The 15,954-nt window shown below is 39.1% G+C and overlaps 1 protein-coding gene across 2 annotated transcripts in view; it reads right to left on the reverse strand.

Annotated features, from left to right (window-relative positions):
- ARMC1 (armadillo repeat containing 1) overlaps positions 1-15,954 on the reverse strand; it is a 34,526-nt gene that overhangs the window by 12,885 nt on the left and 5,687 nt on the right. For both annotated transcript variants that reach the window (XM_073794454.1, XM_019925265.3), the window contains exons 3-4: positions 11,465-11,556; positions 2,288-2,477 (exon numbers count right to left, since the gene is read on the reverse strand). In XM_073794454.1, coding sequence (XP_073650555.1) covers positions 2,288-2,477; positions 11,465-11,556 — 282 coding nt within the window. The remainder of the gene's footprint in view (positions 1-2,287; positions 2,478-11,464; positions 11,557-15,954) is intronic.

Here is a 15,954-nt window from a genome sequence, read left to right on the forward strand (position 1 = left end):
GAACGCTTGAGCAGCTAATATTAAAAGCAGACAAGGGACTTCCCTGGCAGTCCACTGGTTAAGACCTTGCCTTCCAATACAGGGAGTGTGGGTTCGATCCCTGGTCAGGGAGCTAAGATCTCACGTGCCTTGTGGCCAAAAAACCAAAACAGAAGCAATATTGTAACAAATTCAATAAAGACTTAAAAAATGGTCCACATTAAAAAAAATATTTAAAAAAAAGGGGAAAAGGTAGAATGAGTTGAGAAAAAACTACACTGTACAACTACTACTGTATAATACTTTAAAAGACAGTACAATTGGTGTTACATTTTCCTTAAACGTTTGGTAGAATTCACCAATGAAGATATCAAGGCCAGAAATTGTCTTTATGGAAAGGTTTTTAACTACGAATCCAATTTCTTTGATAGACACAGAGCTATTCATTCAGGTTATCCATTTCTTTTTGAGTGAGCTTTGGCAATCCATCTTTCAAGAAATTTTCCTGTTTCATCTACATTATCAAATTTATTGGCATAAAGTTATTCAAAATATTCACTTATTTTCCTTTCAGTGTCCACATTAAAAGATCTATAGCAATGCTGTCTCATTTCTGATACTGATATTTTGTGACTTCTTTTATTCTTGATCAATTTGGCTAGAGGTTTATCAATTTAATTGATCATGTCAAAGATCAGCTTTTGATTTCATTTTTCTCTGTTTTCCATTCCACTGATTTTTTTGTTTCTTCTCTTCTGCTTACTTTGGATTTAATTTGCTCTTCTTTTTCTAGTTTCTTAAGGTAGAAGCTTAAGTCACTGAGACCTTTCCCTTTTTGTATATATTCAGTCATTTGGTGCTAATGAATTCCCCTCTAAACTCTGCTTTAGCTGCTTCCCACAAATTCTGATACTACATCTTTTTAAAAATATTTATTTATTTTTGGCTGCATTGGGTCTTCGTTGCTGCGCGCAGACTTTCTCTAGTTGCAGAGAGTGGGGGCTACTCTTTGTTGAGGTGCATGCTTCCCATTGTGGTGGCTTCTCTTTGTTGCAGAGCAAGGGCTCTAGGCACGCAGGCTTCAGTAGTTGTGGCACACGGGCTCAGCAGTTGTGGCTCACAGGCTCTAGAGCACAGGCTCAGTAGTTGTGGCGCACGGGCTTAGTTGCTCCGCGACATGTGGGATCTTCCTGGACGAGGGCTCAAACCCACGTCCCCTGCCCTGGCAGGTGGATTCTTAACCACTGCGCCACCAGGGAAGCCCCACATTTTCATTTTTATTCAGTTCAAAATACTTCCTAATTTCTCCTTTGATTTCTTCATTGACCCATGGATTATTTTAGAAATGGGTTAGTTTCCAAAATTCTTAGGGGGTTTTCCAGGTATCTTTCTGTGATTGATTTCTAACTTGCTTTTCATTGTGCTCAGAGAACACACTTTGCTTGGTTCTAATTCTTTTAAATCAGGACTTGTTTTATGGGACACAATATGGTCTATCTTGGTAAATGTTTCATGTGCACATGGAAAGAATGAATATTACCTTGCTGCTGAGTGGGGCTTTCTATAAATATCAGTTAGGTTAAGTTGATTATTAGTGTTGTGTCTTCTATATCCCTGTTGATTTTCTGTATACTTGTTCTATTAATTGAGACAATGGTATTCAGATCTCCAGCTCTAGTTGTGAATTTATTTCTCCTTGCATTTCCGTCAGTTTTTGCTTCATATAGTTTGAAGTTCTATTACTAGGGCATAAATATTTGCAATGGTTATGTCCTTTGAATAACTGACCCGTTAAGCACAAAATGCCCCTCTTTATCAGAATAAAATGCTAATATTAGGACTTAGTCTTTTCTTTTTAATTTATTTATTTTTATTTATCTATTTTTGGCTGTGTTCGGTCTTCGTTGCTGCATGTGGGCTTTCTCTAGTTGTGGCGAGCGGGGGCTACTCTTCATTGCAGTCTGTGGGCTTCTCATTGTTGTGGCTTCTTTTGGTGAGGAGCACAGGCTCTAGGCATGTGGGCTTCAGTAGTTGTGGCACGCAGGCGTAGTAGTTGTGGCTCGCGGGCTCTAGAGTGCAGGCTCAGTAGTTGTGGTGCACGGGCTTAGTTGCTCCACGGCATGTGGGATCTTCCTGGACCAGGGCTTGAACCCGTGTCCCCTGCACTGGCAGGCAGATTCTTAACCACTGTGCCACCAGGGAAGCCAGGGACTTATTCTTAAAGACTGTTAGCAGGTGACACTGAGATAACCAGTTTACATGATTTCTCTCTCGCATGTTATGAACCATGTGTTGATAAAAGTCTTACCGTATCATCAAGACCATCTATATGTAAAACCACTGTTTTGGCACGTTTGTTTGTGGTTCCCAGAAAAAACTGAGCTTTCCTTCGACGTGAATTCATTTCATTGAAACTATCACCATCTGCCATATTGGAAGACTGAAGAATTTCATAGATTTCAGAGGCCAGCAGTTTTGTTTCTCCTGGAGTTGTAGTCCTTGAAAAGAAACATATAAATTAACAAAGCAGTCTTGCCACTTCTACTGATTCTGTAATTTTATTCCTCAACTTGGCAAAACCTTGTTTTCTTCATTCTGATCTATACTTTATTTCTAGAGTCACATAGGCTACATCTACTTAGATAAACAAAACAGTTACAGACCACAGACTGGCAAAAATGGTTATAGGAAATAAATACTCCCACCATCACTATTTTTAACTTCCTTTATTTCATAGTTCAAAGTGTCATCATTTTCATACAGTAATAAATTCCTTTCTGCAAGATTTTCAATTTCTATCTACTTAAAACCAAAAATTTTTTAAAGAATAACATAGTCAAATCAACATGATTGTCCCACTGTTGTTCTAAGTATGTTTTTCTGGTAGACCTCATAGGACTAATTTTATTGCTGCCCTTCCTACGAAACAGTTAAGGGAATACCAGATTTCCCTTAAAGCTAAGTAAAATTTTGTCTTAGGCAGAATGAAATTTGCAAAAGCATATAAGCAAAAATGAAGTAAAAACGATTACAAAAAAATGGTTCTGGGGCTTCCCTGGTGGCGCAGTGGTTGGGAGTCTGCCTGCCGATGCAGGGGACACACGTTCGTGCCCCAGTCCAGGAGGATCCCGCGTGCCGCAGAGTGGCTGGGCCCATGGGCCATGACCGCTGAGCCTGCGCGTCCAGAGCCTGTGCTCCGCGACGGGAGAGACCACAGCAGTGAGAGGCCCATGTACCACAAAAAAAAAAAAAAAAAAATATATATATATATATATATATATATATATATATATATATATATATATATATGGTTCTGAAGAACCTAGGGGCAGGACAGGAATAAAGATGCAGACCTAGAGAATGGACTTGAGGACGTGGGGAGGGGGAAAGGTAAGCTGAGACGAAGTGAGAGAGTGGCACTGACATATATACACTACCAAACGTAAAATAGCTAGCTAGTGGGTAGCAGCCGCATAGCAGCTCGGTGCTTTGTGACTACCTAGAGGGATGGGATAGGGAGGGTGGGAGGGAGACGCAAGAGGGAGGGGATATGGGGATATATGTATATGTATAGCTGATTCACTTTGTTATACAGCAGAAACTAACACAACACTGTAAAGCAATTATACTCCAATAAAGATGTTAAAAAAAAAATGAAGTTACTTCTTGATCTGGGCACTATATGAGGTATCACAAATATCTATGCATGTTGCTGTTAAACAAATTAATGATAAATAATTATTGCCTTATTTTTTAAAAATGCTTTTAAAACCAAAAAGAAAAAGCCAAGAGCATCTACAGATTTGGAAGCAGGTATCTTAGTCTTTAAAAAAAAAAAACAACAAAAATTACTATTCAAATAATGTGATTCAAAACATTCAAGTACAAAAAGTCTAGAGTTATATGGTACAGTTGGCCATAAGCCTAAGAAAGACTGTATAATTAAACAAGTATTAGTTGCCCTAAGCTTCTTAAGCAAGTGAAAATTGAAAGAGCTGATCATGCCCTGGATTTAGTTCAGTCTTTAAAATATGACACCCGAGAAAAGACTATCTTGAAAAGCTCTTTCATCTAAATAATTGGAATTCTGCTCTCAGTAATTTACTATTCCATAATGAAGTATATTGATTCCTCACCACTTTTTCTAAATAGTTATCTATATTGAAAATGTTCAAAATGTTATTCATAAAACACAACTGAAAGGTGAACTCTGATCTTCATTATATATCAAGAATAATTTTCATTTTGAATGTATTTCCTCACTAGTCATAAACACCAATTCACTCTAATCCTATATAGATGCTACTAATATCATTTTATACCGCCTATAAAAGCCAGTTAAGACTTCCATATACTTCATGAAAGCAGTGAATATACTATTTTAATGTTAAAGACTTGCTATCATCTTTTGAAGATCTTCACAACTTTTCCTTTAGGAGTTGGTTTTGCTTTTTTTTCCTGTGGTGTTCACTAAAAAAAGTGTTCTTATAACATTTATGCAACTCAGAAAATCATCCTTCATCTTTCAATGCAAAACCAATCCTAACTTTAAAAGGGTTCTAAGAAGGCAGTCAGCAACTCTGCTTAGGTAACAATGAAGTCCAAAGGCAGGAAAACTATGATCCTTGAGCAAAAGTCCGTCATTTACATATCATCTCTGGCTGCTTTAACCCACAAGGGCAGAGCTGAGCGCCGCAACAGACTGTGAGCCCAACAAAGCCTAAAATAGTTACTATCTGGCTTCTTATTTTACAGAAAAAAAGTTGCCACCCTCTGTTCTAAAAACTTTACAAAAAACAACATAAAAATCAAGGCAAAATGGAGCAGCATTTTCAAGAATCACAAGAAAACAAAAGGTGAACCATGGATGCAGTCCAGTTTTCCTTCAAGTATCAAGGTTACAGAAAAGGAATTTTAAACATGAAAGAACTCAAGGAATATTAGAGTCTTACTTGAGCAATCTACTAGAGAATTAAGCTTCAACCAACAGACATGACTAGGAAAACTAGCAAAAGGACTGATGATGAGCATTTTACACATTTAACTGTAGATCTAAATTTAAAACTAAAGTGGAAAAGAGAATAGAATATATAAATGTTCTGATAAAGTAGAAATAATGCAACTTAAAAAAAGAAAGGAAAAGGGAGAAGAAAAGGGAAAAGTAGAAAAAGTCTGACTATGGGAGTGAAAAGATTACCATAAAAACTAACAAGCAAGATGGTGAAAGTTTAAATAAGAAAACAGAAAACTGAGAACATTTCTTTAAAGTATAAGTACAAAGGTAGCCACTATAAGACAAATCAGAAGAAATTTTCAAGATAAAAGAAGAAAACAGCAGGCACAGAAACACAACTATTATAATATACATGGTAATTACAACAAAAATGGGTTAAGATGAAATATATCAGTAACAGCAATAAATATAAATGGACCTAGCTCACTAATTTAAAAGATTTTTTATTTTATTTTTATTGGAGTATAGATGATTTACAATGTTGTGTTAGTTTCAGGTGTACAGCAGAGTGATTCAGTTATACGTATACATATATTCATTCTTTTTCAGATTCTTTTCCCATATAGGTTATTGAGTAGATAGAGTTCCCTGTGCTATACAGTAGGTCCTTGTTGGTTATCTATTTTATATATAGTAGTGTGTGTATGTTAATCCCAAGCTCCTACTTTATTGCCCCCACTAAAAGATTTTCATTTTGACTCACAAAACAAGACACAACTAAAAGTGATTCAGAAATAAAGGAATGGGCAAGTGTAGATAAGGCAAATAGAAACAATGAGAACAGGAATTGTGTACTGATATCACACAAAGTAGAATTCCAGCCCCAAATCCAAGCATTAAACATGACAAAGGACACATTTTTTTTCTCCTCAAATACATACTTCACAATGACTATATATAAGTTATGAAGACATATATACCAAACAACAACATGTATGGAGAAAGAATAAAGCAAATGTTAAAATAGTAAAACAAGGGACTTCCCGGGTGGTCCAGCGGTTAAGACTCTGTGCTCCCAGTGCAGGGGGCCTGGGTTTGATCCCTGGTCAGGGAACTAGATCCCACATGCTGCAACTAAAAGCCCGCATGCCTCAACTAAAAGACCCCCGCATGCCACGACAAAGATCTCATGCCGCAACTAAGACCCAGGGCAGCCAAAATAAATAAATATTTAAAAAAACAAAAACACAGTAAAACAAATGGTAAAATGTTAAAATTCGGGGACTACTGGTGTACTTATCTAGGCATCAGTGTACTGTTTGTACAACTTTTCTGAAAGTCTGACGTCATTTCAAACTAAAGTTTAAAAAACTATGTATGTATAAACATATTTAAATGAAAACATAAATGGCATTATGGATTTTTTTTATATTTTTGAATTTTTATAAATAAACCACATACCGCATACTTGTAATAAGATTTTAAAATAGAATTTTAAAGAAAATAAAAGAACACAGAAGAAAGGCATAAAGAAATGAAGCACATACTTTTCATCCAAGATTTTAGCAAGAAGAATAGACCACCATTACTATGACACTGTTTCAAAATCTAGAATTTTAGGAAGTTCTCTAGATGAAATGAGGTATTTTAAAGTTGAGATGCCACATTTTATTAAAGTGACTTTTATTTATAGCATACTTCATGTTAGATAGTCACAAGTGCCTTTATAAAATACATTTTGTATCAAAAGTTATTACTCCTGAAATACAAATTAACAAATGTCTTAAACTGCATTTAGATATCTTCCTAGACTGACATTTTGAAAATTCTCTTCACAAAGGGATCCAGGGTTAAAAATAAAATGTAAAGAGGTTCTAACCTCTAAGGACAAGTTTTCATTTATGGAAGATTAAAATTAGAACACAATGCCAGATTCATTTTGAGTGACAGAGAACTTAAAATTCTCTTCACAATTGAAGAACTGAAAGTAACAGTGACTTTGAAATCAATCCAACTGTCGATCTGTAAGCACCAATTTGACCTAAACATTAAGTCAAACCTGCTGTTGAATAACTTGCTAAAATCTCAGCAAAATTTTGTAGCAAAAAATAATTTGGTGATAAAAGGGCAAAAATTTCAATACACAGAATTTTCCCTATTTTATAAAACATTGCTCTCTGCTTCTCATGTTAAGAATAACCTCCACTCTCCCCACCTACTTCTGCTTTCTGGTTTCCCCTCTGATCACTCCAGATGAAGGTTTCTCTTCAGTCAATAAAGCAGCATCCCTCCACAATGGATTTTCTTTGTTCTGTAGGTCTCACTGGGGTATGGGAAGATCCTTTTGCTGCTTCCCTAGTTGTATAGTTCCACAGAATCATAGCTAAATCTCCCCCTAACTCAGTACTCCTAAACGGAGAGAAAAACTGATCCGAATCCCACCCTGACTGCCTAGCTGTCATGGGGCAGCCACATCAATGAAAACAATTGGGGTATATAGTTTAGATCTCTTGTGCTATGGCTTACCAAGATGACCTATACAAGAATGGAATAGTGGTAAATCAGTCATCTGTATCTGCCAACAAAGACGTCAAAATGCAAAATAATGTCTGAAGAACATATTTCTACAGTGTCAGAACAATGATGCATATATAAAACTCACCCTGCTCTATATGATAAAAACTTTTCCTTTTGATTTTTTAAGAATTTTTAATACAGGTACCCAAAAGAAAAAAGTAAATGAGGAGAAAATAATAATGCCAGAGCAATCTAATTTCTTACAAAAGGAAAATGAGGGACTTCCCTGGTGGTCCAGTGGTAAAGAATCCACCTTCCAATGCAGGGGACTCGGGTTTGATCCCTGGTCAGAGAACTAAGATCGCACATGCCGCGAGGCAACTAAGTCCGCATGCCACAACTACTGAGCCCGTGTGCCACAAACTACAGAGCCCACGTGCCCTGGAGCGCCAGCATTCTGGAGCCTCCTCATCACAACTATAGAGACCATGTGCCCTGGAGCCCTGCACCACAACTAGTGAAGAGAAAACCCGTATGCCACAACTAGAGAGAAGTCCACGTGCCACAACAAAAGATCCCGTATGTCTCAACAAAGATCCCGCACGCTGCAACTAAGACCCGACGCAGCTGAAAATAAATAATAAATTAAATGAATAAATATATAAAAAAAATTATGTCCAAGCCATGAGATAATTCACAACACAAAGCTAAACATGCTGAACCAAAACCTGATTCTAATACTTCAGTCTTAATGTTTACAAGCTAAAACACATAGTTCTATTGACCTTCTGATAACAGTAACTGATAAATTCTAAGATGATTATTTTAGTAAACAGAGGTGACTTTTAAGAAAGCTTGAAAGGTAACCTTCAAATCTGAGATCTCCCACAGCCAAACGAGCTGGAAAATATATATAAAAATTATTATATCATATCTCCACTTTTGAGAGGGGTACAGGACCAAATTATAATGGCGTATGCAATGAATGCATACCTGTTTTACTGCTGGAGGAGCCAGCAACGATCACCACAGTGTCCTAAAAAATATACATCATTTGTATTAAAGAGAAGCTGCTTGTGGCAACCGTGGAGACACACTGCTTGGATCTCCCTTTAAGAAGGAAACCTGCCCTTTGGCTACAGGGAGTAGAATAGTAGAGCCACCAGCAGTAGTGGCTTTGAGATCTCTCACACCATTCAATCCTTCATTCCAAGGCCTGACCGTTCCCAGGGAGACCCCACTCAATGCCTGGGCAGCAGGGGCACAATAGGGCCTGGCCATTTCTGCGCAATACAAGACTCATCTACAGGGTAATCCTCGCTTTGGAGCTCCCCCTTGAGCTGTCTGTCAGATTTGCATTGCAATCTGAGACTCCTTGCCCCATTCGGTTTCCTCTTCACTTTCCTTTTACAGATGTCAGATCTGCATTGCAGTCTAACAACTATAGTCCAATCCTTCTTCATTCCCTTCTACCTCTACAGACGATATCTCACAATAAACCTCTTCCATTTCTAACTCCATCTCAAGATCTCCTTCCCAGATGACACTGCAAGATAATGACCTGAGCTGACATAATACTTCTCTTATAAAGATACAAGTTGTTGGTCTTCCCTGGTGGTGCAGTGGTTGAGAAGCCGCCTGCCAATGCAGGGGACACGGGTTCAAGCCCTGGTCCAGGAAGATCTCACATGCCGCGGAGCAACTAAGCCCGTGCGCCACAACTGAGCCTGCGCTCTAGAGCCCGCGAGCCACAACTACTGAGCCCACGTGCCACACTACTGAAGCCCACACGCCTAGAGCCCATGCTCCACAATGAGAGAAGCCACCACAATGAGAAGCCGGCGTACCACAACGAAGAGTAGCCCCCGTTCGCAGAAACTAAAGAAAGCCCGTGCACGTGGCAACAAACACAGCCAAGAATAATAAATAAATAATAAACTAAATAAATTTATTTTAAAAAAAAATACAAGTTGTCTCCCTGACGTTAAGATGTTACGGAAAACCCCGAACTTTCTGGCCAACCCAATATTTTAGATGTATCTCTCATTTACAGATACACACATACATATGCACATACCACAACCTTAGACAACCAAGCTAAGAAATTGTTTTATAGGTTAAATCTACAGTACCTCTAAAACTTGCTCTAAATGTTTAAAGCTCAAATTTGAAGCATATTTTAATATCAACATTAACTTTTCATATAATTTCTTACATTTTAAAATTTTTACCACGTATTTTCAGCTTCAATAACCAAACCTGTTAAAGAAATACACAATCTTAAGTTCATGATATGAATAAAATAATCCTACAGAAGGCTCCATATTATGCTTAATCCTGTCACGATTTCCAAAAGAACATGCCAGTTAAAAATAATTACATGGGGGCTTCCCTGGTGGCACGGTGGTTGAGAGTCCGCCTGCCGATGCAGGGGACACGGGTTCGTGCCCCGGTCCGGGAAGATCCCACGTGCCGCGGAGCGGCTGGGCCCGTGAGCCATGGCCGCTGAGTCTGCGCGTCCGGAGCCTGTGCTCCACAACGGGAGAGGCCACAACAGTGAGAGGCCCGCGTACCGCAAAAAAAAAAAATTAAAAAAAAAATAATTACATGGCATTAAAACATACTAGGCACAAGAACAATGCAACCTCATATTTTATACAACACTTTAGAATTTACAGAGCATCTCTACACGTATCATCCCACTGAATCGAGCACTTTGACGTTGTTACTGCAGGTGTATGGATAAGGAAACTGAGGGTCAAAGAGACCATTTGTCTCAAGTCAGAACTGCAATCCAAATTTTATTAATGCAACTGACCTCAAACCATAGGTAATGATTAATACAACTGATGCCAGTCAATATTTTCTAATATTTATTCCTAACTGATCACCTGAATAAAAACAAAAAAAACCCTTCAGTCTCTAACTTGTCATTATTAAAGATCAAGACACCTATCAGGGGTAGCATGATTAAAAAAAAAAAGATTATTAAAATGAAATTTATCTAGAAGCCAAGAACACTAAAAAAAAAATACACTGCCTTGGAAGTCAGTTTGGATGGCGGTCCACTGATATAATTTAACTTACAGTGCTTGGGAATTATAGAACTTTTGTGAGCACTCAAGCCAAAGAAACTGCAAGTTTTAAAAATCAGTAAATTAAATGGTTATTTATTATAGTCTTAAAGGCAGTCATGTCTTGAATAAGATCAAGATACAAAGTAAACTAAGATAAAACCTCAGAAAGCATAGTTTTTTTGCTTTCAGACACAGTGCAAATAACAAAACACTTAATCTTCAATTTCTAGCCTTCTACAAGGAAATCAGCAAGGCCTAGGAAAGGAGCAAAACCAGATGTTCCCAGAGGCAACACAGCTGAAGGACTACAGATAAGAAACTCAGCCTCTCTGTAATTTTCTCACCCATAAAACTATTATCTGTCTAACCTACCTCAAAAAGCTGTAAATAGCAAAATGAGATGATAGATATAAAAACCTTCCTAAGATGAAAGGTACAATTAAAAACCACCCATTTGCTAGAATTCAAATTAAACGGCCCTAAATCTCTAAGAGACATCGCAATGATTCTCAGGAAAATCTCACCAAAAGCCCTTTTTGTCATGATACAGATCAAGGTTCTTTGGAGTAAGACTGCGAGGAAGTAAGAACAGAATTATGTACTATACTATAATGCTGCACATTTCCAAATGCCACCTGTGTTGCACCACTAGCAAATCCATTTACATCTACTTCACAAAACTTCATACAAGGTAGGACTGTCTCTTTTTAGTATTATTCATAAGTACAATGTGTATCAACATTTTAAATAAAATTTGAGCATTTTCATAAGGACTACTGTTAATATCAACGTTTAGAAATAATCACAACACTGACCATCAGAACATTTTTGAACATATAACCCACGAAAGTATGCCGTCACATTAGAGTACAAATTTCAGTAAAGTAACATGACCCACTTTTCTACTCCATTAGGAGACACTATCTATTGTACTTACTTCTGTATAACACTTTGCAAGCTTAGCATCATACCCAGCTCTCCTTTCATCTTTTCTCTGTTAGCACGGCACTCTGCCAAGTATCGAAGAGCCTACAGCGAGAGCAGGAATAGGTCAGTCCACATGCCAGACTACTCAAAATTAAACCCACTACTAAGCTACTGCGAGAGGAAAGAGTGAAAAACAGGGCTTTGCTTTTTAGAACCAATTGGTTTTGAATGTTTAGAAACTCTTCTTTAAATGTGATAAGCAGAGCAGTCCTCTAGGGGACAAAAATATTCCTTTGAGCTGCAGTAGCTGAATCTGCTCTTTGAAATGAAGGTTCCCAACTTATCTGCAAGGTCAAAATTAGGCTGTTCTGGTTTCATTTTCACCACTTCATCTTGACAAGGATACAAGGAACTATAGTCCATTTATTAATTTCAGGGAGCAGTTCCAATAGCCATCATTTCCCTAGGTGCTTTGACATATTAATTAAAATAAACTGCTGAGAGGGACAAAACATACAACCCCCTTTATGGAATGAACTGTTTCTAGTTTTATAAAACACCTTTAAAATGACTTTTTTTTTTAAACTGAAAACCAAAAGATGAACTCACTCTCACAAATTCCTATCCTGTGAATTTAACTTTTCTAGGATGCTTTTCTCTTAAGATTTAAAGTACATTTTTGCAAGTATTTCCTTCACATGCTGATTCTTGAGGGATTTTATTAGCTGTTCTACAAACTTCCTAATCTCTGATCATTCACTGCAGACTTTAGTACCTGATTCGCAGGGGAATACCTCTGTGAACTACACCATCCAAAGCTGCCCCCTCAGTTCACTGACCTTCACATTTCCTACTAGTCCTCTACACTTCATTTCCAAAGTGCCTGGTCCTTACCAAAAATGGTACTATCCATGAAATTACAAATCCAACAACCTGTCTCTGACTGCAATCTCCTATCCTTTCTGTAACTAGTCTTACCTTGATTTTCACTTTGGTCCATATAGGATTAACTGCCAAGGGAACTGCCCTCCCTTCATAAAAAAACTAACAAACAGGACAACTGGATGAGAAGCAGCATAGGACTGGAATCCCTAAGAGAAATGATGAGGCAGATCCTACAACTGCCCCATCTTACTGCTTTGGAAGCAGTTCCAGACTGCGGCACAGGGAGAGGGAAGCCCAGTGAAGTCCAGGGGTCTTGCCAAGCTAGGGAGACAGAGATGAGAGCTGGGGAGGTTAGGGTGGAGTAGTATAATAAAAAATACATGTCTGGTCTTCGTCTAGTCCCTGGCATAGAGTTCCTAAAACCCTTGGAATTTTTTGATAGGAGTTTGTTATTCATAAGGAGGCCCTTTAGATCACACTTGGGTGAGTTCATGTTAAAGAAGTGAGTTAGGCTGTGTCCCCTAGATGGCCTCAGGATGCAGCTCTCACTAGAAAGACCAAGTGACTAGAGGGTGGGAACTTTCAGCCCCACCCACTGACCTGGGAGGTAGGGAAGGGCTGGAAATTGAGCTCTATAAAAACTCTTGAACAAGGAGATTCAGAGTTTCTGGCTTGGTAAATACATCCACCTGCCAGGGTGGTGTGCCCCAACTCCACAGAGACAGAAGTTCCTGCACGCAGGACCCTTCCAGATCCTGCCCTATGTGCCTGTTCATTTGTATCCTTTATAAAAATCTGGTAAATGCAAGTAAAGTGGCTTCCTGAGTTCTGGAGCCATTCTAGTAAATTACTGAACTGAGGAGGAGGTCACTGGAACACCCAATTTATAGCTGCTCTGTTAGAAACATGGATGACCTGATACTTGCAACTGGCCTTTGAAGTGAAGGCAGTCTTGGGGAACTGACTCTTACACCTGGGGAATTTGATACCTAACTCTGAGTGGTTACTGTCAAAATTGCATTGTTGGTCACCCAGCTGGTGTCCACAGAGGACATTGGCTGGTGTCAGAAAATACCCCAGGCAGCTAGAATTTGCAGAGGAGAGTAACAGAGAGGAGGGATCAGCACAGCAAGACAGCTCCAGAGATCTACGGAGGGGTCCCCAAGAATCTATGGTTGAATGCTGACTTGCACATGCCTGGAGTAAAAGACCAAAGGGCCTGGGACTAAAACCACCAGAAAGTAGGGAAAACCACTCCTGGACCTCACACTGGGCCGAGAATAGTTTGTGACACCACCAGCCAGAAGTGAAAAGACCTCACAATGCAGGAGGAATCAGGGTGAATCCTCAGAAGAGCATCCCATTAGGAGTCTTGAAAGGATCAAACTGATCCCAAGTAACTTAAGGGCAACCAAGAACAAAGCTGAAGAATATTTATAGGGACACCAAAAACTCAAAAGCCCATACGATAAAATCTGCGATGTCTGGCATCTGATTAAAAACTACCAGACATGAAAAGCAGAAAAATATGACTATAATCAAGGGGGAAAAAAAAATCAATAGAAACAGACCAAAATATGACAGAGGCAAAATGAGAAATAAAAGCATTAAAACAGCTATTATAATTATGTTCCATATGCTCAAGGATGGGTAGAAACACCTAAGTATGGTGAGAAAAAAAAATGGAAGATATTAAAAAGACCCAAATGTAACTTCCAGAGGACAAAACATAATGTCTAAAATGAAAACCACAGTGGATAGGATTAACAGCAGATTAGGCACTATAGAAAAAAACATCAGTGAGCTTTAAAATGCAGCAATAGAAACGATCCAAAGCGAAGGACTGCGAGAGAAAAGAAAAAGACTTAAAGAAAAAAAAAGGAACAGTGACCTGTGGGACCACATGAGGTATCTAAAACACATACAACTGGAATCCCACGAGAGGAGTGACAGGGAAGAGACAGAAAAAACTTGAAAGATCCAAGACCAACAAATCCCAAGCAAAACAAGAACAAAACCAAAACGCGAAGAAAACCACCCATATTAAGCACATCATAATCATTTGCTGAAAACCATTGATAAAGTCACAAAAGAAGCCAGAAAAAGGCTTATATATTATATGGAGAGGAACAAAGGTAAGAATCACAGCAGTCTGCTCATTAGAAATAATTTGAGCCAGAAGATAAAACAACATCCACGGGACTTCCCTGGCGGTCCAGTGGTTAAGACTCTGCGCTTCCAACGCACAGGGCACAGGTTCGATCCCTGGTCGAGGAACCAAGATCCCACATGCCACTCGGTGTGGCCAAAAAAAAAAAAAAAAAAAAAAAATGAAACATCTTGTAAAGCCCCAGGGGGAAAACGCCAAGAGCAAAACTGCATTACAGGGCTTCCCTGGTGGCGCAGTGGTTGAGAGTCCGCCTGCCGGTGCAGGGGACATGGGTTCGTGCCCTGGTCCGGGAAGATCCCACATGCCGCGGAGCGGCTGGGCCCGTGAGCCATGGCCGCTGAGCCTGTGCGTCCGGAGCCTGTGCTCCGCAACGGGCGAGGCCGCAACAGTGAGAGGCCCGCGTACCGCAAAAAAACAAAACAAAACTGCATTACAAAAAACGTTAAACTTCTTCAGGCGGAAAATAAAAGACACCAGTAGAAATACAAATCTGTATTAAGAAATGAAGAAGGGCTTCCCTGGTGGCGCAGAGAGTCTGCCTGCCGATGCAGGGGACTCAGATTCGTGCCCCGGTCCGGGAGGATCCCACATTCCGCGGAGCGGCTGGGCCCGTGAGCCATGGCCGCTGAGCCTGCGCGTCCAGAGCCTGTGCTCCGCAACAGGAGAGGCCACAACAGTGAGAGGCCCGCGTACCGCAAAAAAAAAAAAAAAAAAAAGAAAAAGAAATGAAGAACACCAGAAATGGTAAATATGATGGTAAATATAAAATACACTTGATTTTTAAATCTTTAATCTCTTTAAAATAGCTTAGAGTAAGAGAAAAAAAATACTGTAGATTTTTTAAACATACACAGAAGTAAAATGTGTGACAAAAAATAGCACAAAGGATGGGAGAAGGAAATGGAAATATACGGTTGTATGATTCTCACATTATACATGAAGCAGACTGTAACAAGTTAAAGATGTATAATGTAAACCTAGAACAACCACTAAAAAAATTAAAAACAAAAAGGTATAGCTAATAAGTCAACAGTGAAGATAAAATGAAATTATGAGAACACCAACATATTCTTCAACCTCTCTGGGAACTCTGACCCCCTGGCTCCCTCTACTCTCCTTACTAGGTCCCTCCATGACTTGACTTCTCTTCCTATTTAGCCCAGCACCTACAGTCTACTGTTTCAACTACTCTCTTGCCAAAATCCTAAACTTCCTTAATTACCAACTTGCCTGGCCAAGAATCAACCTCAAACAAATCCAACTATCTGGCTCTCAGGGCCTATGGCAGGCCTGAAGCAGGGTGAAAAAGGAGTTTCATAAGCTGTAAGCCTCATATCAATTCAGCATTAGCAAACTAAGCAGTGAACAATCTCAACGCTTGTGAACAATCTCACCATCGTCCTCAGTTAGCAACCTTTCCCATTTTCTGTACCAACTGTGAGAGC

The sequence above is a fragment of the Tursiops truncatus genome, chromosome 17 (assembly GCF_011762595.2).
Source record: "Tursiops truncatus isolate mTurTru1 chromosome 17, mTurTru1.mat.Y, whole genome shotgun sequence".
NCBI classification, from domain to species: Eukaryota; Metazoa; Chordata; class Mammalia; order Artiodactyla; family Delphinidae; genus Tursiops; species Tursiops truncatus.